The sequence below is a fragment of the Microtus ochrogaster genome, unplaced genomic scaffold (assembly GCF_000317375.1).
Source record: "Microtus ochrogaster isolate Prairie Vole_2 unplaced genomic scaffold, MicOch1.0 UNK61, whole genome shotgun sequence".
Classification (NCBI taxonomy): Eukaryota; Metazoa; Chordata; class Mammalia; order Rodentia; family Cricetidae; genus Microtus; species Microtus ochrogaster.
Window position 1 is genome coordinate 244,577 of NW_004949159.1, and position 8,296 is coordinate 252,872.

Below are 8,296 nucleotides of genomic sequence, written 5' to 3' on the forward strand. Positions count from 1 at the left end.
GGCATTTATGTTAATTTTTGTCTTTCAACTACATTATAGGATCCAAGAGCAAAGTACATGCTGCGTCTTCATTTGTTATGCAATTAAAATTCCTGCACTTTCCTGATAGTTCTATCTTGCTGTTCTGTACAGTGCGCCCCAGGTATACATGTGTCTTAAGTTTGAATAATTACCTCTAATGTAACTTGGAATTCTTGAACCAGTAATCTAAATAGGATGCTCTCAGTACTGTGTGTGTGACCAAGCCTGTCCGTTTACTTAATGAATTGATAAGGTCCCAGTGAATTGAGGACAGACAAGTTGGGGCAAGGAATTTTGATTTGGCAAACCAGCAGGACTTAGAAGATGATGACTAGGATTCCCGTAGCCCATCTCAACAGTAGTGTTCAGGTCCTTTTAGCTTGAGCACTGGGGTGAAGGGAGTTTTGGATAAGTTTATCTTCTTGCTCTCACTATTCCACCCATTATTACAGGGAAAGGGGTAGGGATGGTGGCTTCCCTGACACTTCCAGCTGGAGGTAGGTGAAGGAGAGGTGATTGTGGGATAGATCAGCACAATCTGGAGAATACTGGCCGATCCAAATGCAAGCAAACTCTCAAGTGTGTGGCCAAGGCTTTACATACCATAAGAGTGACATAATCCCATTTCTCTCCTTTATCAAATGTCACTTGTACCTGATGATACTGGGTTTGGGGCTTCCTTTAAAGCTCATTTGTGTTAATTCCCTTAGTATTAGTAATAAATTCATAATGCTTCACAGAGGTGATTGGAAAACTGTATGACATAATCGTCCAACAAAAGCAGCCGTTACCGATCTATCATATGCTTTCTGTGGGGTTGAAGCTATAGGCCAGGTTAAAATTCCATCAGCATTCCCTTGCTATAGAGAACACAGCCAAAGAGTGATCATCTTTGAGGTGGCTCATCCTGCTTCCACAGTGATGCAGTGATCTCATTCCTACCAGCTGCAGCATTTAAACATCCTCCCCTTAGGGCCTGGAAAGAGGATGTAGGAGAGTTACCTGCTCATCGTATCAGTGAGTTGGGAGGATAAATTACCATACCAAGCCAAATATTGCTTAAATATTTGACCTCTTTCTCGATGATGGTCTAGGTATCTGATGACCTTGTTGAAATGGGCAAACTCTTGGGTTCAATGTCACTGATATGTGGTGGATTCCTGGTTTCACTCTGGCCAATATGAGAAAGGCCTCAAGAAGTACTTGAGGTGATTGGGTCTACTTTGCTGCAAGTTGTTGGACTTCCATTTTTGTTATTTTTCCGTTAGCATCTCCTAGTGTTGCCCAGGCTGCTCTTGGACTTGAGAAACTCCCGAGTAGCTGGGGAAATTAAAGAAATGTACCACAACGAACCCTTCTTCAAGTCTATCTTTGGGGTGCTAACACAGGAATGTATTTGAAGACAAAGCAGAGGATACACAACTAAGCAGTGCCCAAGGTTTGCTCCCCTTCCCACCCTTGTTTTAGCGCAAAGTCTGTCCTGCAAGGTCACCTGACAAGTTATAAAGTTTTTCTCCTGGAGACAAGTTCTTCCTCTGGCTGCCCCTATGCCTTCAGCTATTTCTCTTCACAGCAGAATATTCCTGGAGAAATATTAATTTCATAAAGGTCCATTTTTTCAATAGTCTGGTATACAAAGAGGGAAGTACAAGTGTCTCTTTAGAATGTATTCTTTCTTTCCAGATAAGCCAGTGACATGTCTTTTGCCCCTTTCTTCTTTAAAATAATGATTTTATTGTTCTTTGAGAATTTCATAAATATTTTTAACCATTTTCTTTTCTCTCTCCAAAGTACTTCCAGATCTTTCCTTACTTCCCCACCCACCCAACTTCTCGTTCTTTCCCCTCTCTTAAAATAAACAAACCAAACTAAAAGCCAACAACAATAAAAAACATGGAGTCCAGAGACTAGAGAGATGGCTCAGTGGTTAAGAGCACTGGCTATTCTTCCAGAGGTCCTGAGTTCAATTCCCAACAACCACATGGTAGATTCTAACCATCTGTAATGAGATCTGGTGCCCTCTTCTGACGTGAAGAGATACATGCAGTCAGACCACTGTGTACATAATAAAGAAAAAAATCTTAAAAAAAAACAACAACAAAAAACATGGAGTCCGGTTTGTGTTGTATGGCTACTTCTGAGCATGCAGTCTGCCATGGAGTGCAGTTGATATATCTAGTGTTAACTGATTTCCTTTTCCCCAAACCTATCAATTATGAATAGCATCTTGGTGAGGGCTTGGCCTCAGTGTCCTCTTCCCCACTTCCGTGCTGGGGTTTTGTCTGGTTTGAGCTTGTTCACGTTATGTGCATGTTGTCAGTGTCGGTGAGTTCAAATGTGCACCTTCCCTGTTGGGTCTAGAAAATATCGTTTCCTAGAAGCCATTCATCACCTCTGGCTCTTGCTCCTTCCTATGCACAGATCCTTGAGCCTTAAGCCAAGAAGTGTGACTGAGACATTCCATTTTCAGCTCAGCATTCTGCGGTCTTATTTTCTGCATGTTGACCAGTGGTGGGTTCTGTGTTAAACACCACGTACAGCAAGAAGTAACTTCTGTGATGAGCGTTGAAGAATGCACAGATCTATGGGCACACCAATATGTTATTTGGAACCCTATTGCTGTGTTCATTTAGCACAGTGGTCCTCAACCTTCCTAATGCTGTGACCCTTTAATACATTTCTTCATATTGTGGTGACCGCCCCAACCATCAAATTATTTTCATTGCTGCTTCGTAACTGTAATTTTGCTACTGTTATAAATTGTAATGCAAATATTTTTGCAGAGAGAGATTTGCATGGGGTCATGTTTGACAGGTGAAGAGCCACTGATGTAGCAGAGTGTTGTAGTAGGTTTTCTCCTGAGGCCCATAATCTCTCTGGCTTTGCTTTGGCTCATTGATGGTGCCATGTATGAGTTCCATTTAACAGAGTGGACCTTAAATCCATTTTTAAAAAAGTGTTTGGTTTCTTCTATGACACGTGTACCACTATTGCATCAATTGCCATACCTTGCAGGCAGTTTAACTATTGTAACTCACAGGTTAGTAGTAAGGTGATATTGATGATTGCTTTTCTCCCTCCATAGTATGTACAGTACCTTCCAGCACCATGAAGAGTAGCCAGTAAGGGTGAGTCTTCTGGGTAAGCATCCACTTGATTTTCCTATGCTTGACGAGGTAAGTATGTGATGTCTTCAGCAGTATGGAGAGTAACCAGTAATAGTGACAATAATTTAATATTATGAGACCCCACTGGTCAACAACTCAAAAAGATGTAACCCATTCCTGGGACTGGGGATTTTATTTGGTAGTATATGGTGCCCATGATGTACTTTTAAAATCTTATTATTCAAGCCCTGTTTTAGTATTTAATCCATTTTATTCTGAGACATGAATTCTAAGCAGTATCTTTCTTGTTTGTTCTCAAAATTTCTTCAGTCCTCCATCTTGGCTTATCTCATTGGAAAGAGTGCATCATGCAGTAACTTCTGAGAAAAAGTACACGGAGATAACGTTCTGTGGAGGAAAAGTGTTATTAACACTAGAAGTTTAGAAGTTGGTTGACATAGTTGTAAGAGAATGAGCGTGATTGCAAATAATGCTAACTACAGGCTTTTATGAGCTCTGTCTTGGGGAAACAGAGTGTTTTCTTTTCCTTTTTAAATGACATTTCCTTTAATTGTTGGGTAGCTTTTTTTTTTTTTTGATTTTTTTCTTCGTAGCTTTTGGTTCCTGTCATGGAACTAGCTCTTGTAGACCAGGCTGGCCTCGAACTCCCAGAGATCCTCCTGCCTCTGCTTCCCAAGTGCTGGGATTAAAGGTGTGTGCCACCACCGCCCGATTTGTTGGGTAGCTTTTATGGGTCAGTTTTAAGTACCCGTCTCTCTGTTTTTGGCATTTGTCTCTTCTTTTTTCATTTTCCTTATGGGCATATGCTTTTAAAACAAACAAGCAGAACTCTGTGAAGTCTGAATTAGGCTGGGAATGTGTGTGTATATATACATGAAGTACCCCCTTTGCTTCAAAACCCTAACAGTGTCATTTGAACGGACATGCCCCTTGTATTGATTTGAGTTTCATGACAGCACACTGTATTTGCGAGGTAATGTACATATTTTTAGAGAGGGTTTACAATGAGGTCAAATAACTCAGATTGGGAAGAATTTTGGTGATAGGACACAGCGTATTGCTGAGCTGTAGCCACTGATTCCACAGAAGCAAAGATCCTGAGGCCTCTTGAAGATCACCTCACTAGCAGAGACTGTTCTCATGAAGTAACCAAAGGAACTATGGACAAAAACCATTGTCTCTTCTGAGAGATGCTTGTGACTGAGTTTGTTAACAGCTTGTCCAGGTTCTGGCAGCACCACAGTTCTGAGAGTCAGCTAAGCTGGGAAGGAATGAGGGACCAACCCTCCTCAGATGATGACTTGGAACTGGAAGACTTGAGAACAACCCAGATTTCTAACTTTTTAAACATTCGTATGTGTGTTTATTTAAATATTTCTGCCAGTCTCCCCTACCATGTGGGTCTCAGAGACTGGACACAGATAAATCATCAGGCTTGTTGGCAAGTGTCTACCTGCTGAGTCATCTGTCTGACCTCAAAATTCAGATTTCTGGTTCAGAAGAGTTGGGGACCACTAAAGAACTTGCATTTCTAGTAAGTTCCTGATAGCTAATCTAGCGAGAACTACTTTAAGAACTGATCTACAGGCTTCTAAAAAAAAAAAAAAAAAGAATCAGGTGATTCCTGCCATTTATAGTATCGTGGAAAAACTCTTTAATTAGATGAAATTTCAACATAAAGAATAAATCTGATGCTGTAAAAATGAAATGCCAGACATTATTCCCAATATTTCACGTGCCTTGAACAACCCAGGTGAATAACTGGTACTTCCAGTTTTATTTGCTTGCTGAACTATTTTTGAGAATCAGTAAGCTGCCTTACACACCTCTCCTATGCAATTGAGCCTGAATCTTGGTGTTATTCGGAAGAGGCTGCTTTTTCTTTTATGTGTGTGCATGGTGTACACACAGCATGGGTACAATTGCCCAGGCAGGTACATGTGGAGGCCGGAAATTGACTTTAGGATTCTTCCTCAGCCGCTTCTATTTTGTGAGACAAGATCCCTGAACCTGGCCGACCAGTGAGCCCCAGGAACCGACCTATTGCTGTCCACTCAGCACTGAGGGTACAGATGTCATTGGCCAGGTTTTTAGGTAGGTTTTCATTCGTATCCAGCAAATATTTATGTGGTGAGCCAGCTCCCTACCCCATCAAAGGGATTTGAAGGTACAGTTAAGCTTCTACACTAACTGCTGTTTAGAAAGGAGACCGTGTGGGCTGGCTTGATCTATTCAGATGCACTTTAAAAGGGAAATGGACTCTCCATACCAGAATCAAAGCATGAGAGGGTCTCCATGAAGGGAATCCTCCCTTCTGGCTTTGAAGACGGAGGGGAAGAAATAGCCGTGACCGTTGGGAGAGGAGAGCAGCCACCGGCTGGCAGACTAAGTGGGTCCTCTGTCCCATAACACCAAGGAACTTCTGAATTCTGTCTTAACTACTTGAGCACCAGGTGAGACTGCAGCCAGTGACACACTGATATCAACTCTTTTTACACAGTGAATTGGGACCTTGCCATCTCATGCCCAATGTCTGATCTCCCCAGCTCTGACAGTGAAACGGGATGCTTCTGACTCGACCAGTACAGCAGCCACAGAGCGAGCACAGCATCACAAAGGATCAACTACTGTTCGTTAAATATTTATTTATTGATGTTAAGTCCACATTACAACAGCACAACAATCCAAAGTATGGCAGTACTTTGTTTTTTTAAATGTTTTTTCATAAATACAACATAAAAGGTAGCAAAAGAATGCTAGTTAATCCCAAGCCCAGCAAATTAGCAAAAAAAAAAACAAAAGTCACATTCAGAAAAATTTGGCAAGTATGATATAATATAGGTCACAATTCTACAACAGAGATAGGTCCATAAGACCCTGCATGGTTACTTAAATCCCCCATTAGCAATGTGTGTGTGGGCAGAGTCTTGTGCCACACTGTATAGAACATCTGCACGTAGTGCCCAAGCCTGCTGAAGCTCAGTTGGTTGGTGTCCTTACAGAAGGAGAAGGCTGTGCATGTGGAATAGTAATATGGAATACATGGGGTGGTCACAGACACAAGATTGCTCGAAGTACGGTGCAAGGGTTGAGTAAATGAGCTAAGAGCGTTCGACACTTTATAAATAATGAACAATAGACGGGTTTTGCATGAGGAACACAGTGCTTTCTTCTCATAGCAAAGTACCATTAAAGCCTCATGTTTCATACTATCAGGCCAAATTATTTCCTCTCATTTAAAAAAGAAAAATATTGGTTCCGACTTAAAAGTCATCAAGTCTGGTCAGAATCGACTCCATTTAGCTGATGCAGAATCAAAAAGCGGTCTTTGCAGCTTGGCCTTGTAGGTGCTCCGAGCCTGACCCTTCTTAGGCTAGGTTCCATGGCATCAGGGAAGCGAACGGAACTAGAAGTTTCCGTTCACCACCTCTTAGTGCCAACGGAAAAGAAACTCATTGTAGCACTAGCTTATTTTTGTCCCTAAAGAATCCATTTCCCTCAGGCAGACTAGACCCTATAGGCTACTTCTCGTTCATGCCACCCCTGCAATCTCAACCATGTCCAACTTACTCTACACACTAACGTCATCAACTACACACTCAGCTACGTGGAAGTCCTCACCACACACGCGCTCCAGACTTCCAGATGACCCCCAGAGTCCTTGACTGGCTAACGGCGGTGTTTTTGCATCTATGATTTTAAGGTTTAGAAGAAAACCAAAGAGGAGCCTGGCCTACTCCCGATGCTTTCCTCTAACCTGGATCTGAGATCCCTGTGTGGGTAGCAATTCCTTCCTTCATTCTTTCTCTGCCTTCCAAACCCCTTCCCTCCGAATATATCCTGCCTTGGTCATTTGGGTGGTTCCGATGCCTCTTCTGGAATGAACTGTGAATCATCTCGACTTTCTAGAGAACACTTTCAATTGTTTAAGTTTGACTTAGTAGTTAATACGAATTGTAAGGAAGCTTCATACTGAAGTAGCATAAAAAGAAAAGTGATATGGATGAAATTGAAGGCAAGGAATTCCTCCTTCCTGATTTGACACAAGCAGTTTGCAAAGACAAGGCGTCACTCGGATTTCGTCACGGTTTTCATTCCCACCCTTCCCTATTGCACGTGGTTCACGGGAGCCATCTGTACACCCTGCACCTTAAGTCCCTGTAGCATCTAACATCCCACGCCACCACACGATAGCACCTATAGCTTGTGTTTGAAGGCACTTGTAGGTAACTTAAATCGTGGTTACCTTTGAATAGTTGATTTCTTTCGGCATTTTGGCATTTCAGACCATTTGAATCACAACAGTTCTGTAAGTTCTAACCTGGACAACAGCTGTGAGTTTTCTGTGCAATGTGTACGTTTCTATAAGCATCACCTACTTAGATTCTCTATCAAGTAAGAAAAATATGATTTTGGTGGTTTTTTTTAAAAATTTCTTAAAGTCAAAAGTATACTTCTGTCTTTTACATAGTGTGACAGACGAGTATGTTGGTCAAAGCAATGACAATCAGTTTTCAGCTTTAACGGGGTGCCAATCACAGGTCCTCACTTTCTACCAAGCCGCTGTTCACTGCCAGGTGAGATGGGCTTGCTTCAGGTTGGAAAGCGGCTTTGATGTCTAGTCCCTGGTCCGAAAGTGCTGCGTAGCGACTGGCCGAGGGCCGTACTTTTTTTGGCTTGGTGGTCTGTGGCGGCTGCTGCCACTGGGCTACAAAGAAAGACAGCAAATGAAATTTTTTTTAGCAAAGATATGCTTGGAAATGCCTTAGAAGTTTAAATAAATGCAGAATGGCTTTTAGCAGAGCCTGGGGCTTACACTGGCAATCTCAGCCCTTGAGAGGCTGCGGCAGGAGATTATTGCAAATTTGAGGTCAGCTTGCATTGCATTGCACAATGAGTTACGTGTCAGCCTGGGTTTCAGAGAAACAACCTATCTCTAAAAACAAAAGCACACTCCCAAAACTAATGTCTTTTGCTATATATCGGGTCCATACATATTCTCCTTTAAAAAGATTTTGTTTTCTATATATGTGACTGTTTTGCCTTCGTGTATGCACAGGCATGGAGTGTGTTTAAGTGTGTTGCCTGTTTGTGTGCATGTGCACGGAGTGTGTTTAAGTGTGTTGCCTGTTTGTGTGCATGTGCAC

General features: G+C 42.1%; 1 protein-coding gene across 2 annotated transcripts in view; it reads right to left on the reverse strand.

Moving 5' to 3' along the window:
* Nucleotides 1–5,783: 5,783 nt before the first annotated feature.
* The window catches only part of Palld (palladin, cytoskeletal associated protein), a 389,783-nt gene continuing 387,270 nt past the window's right edge, over nt 5,784–8,296 (reverse strand). For both annotated transcript variants that reach the window (XM_026777380.1, XM_026777381.1), the window contains one exon: nt 5,784–7,857. In XM_026777380.1, the coding sequence (XP_026633181.1) occupies nt 7,685–7,857 (173 nt within the window). In that variant the 3' untranslated portion in view covers nt 5,784–7,684. The remainder of the gene's footprint in view (nt 7,858–8,296) is intronic.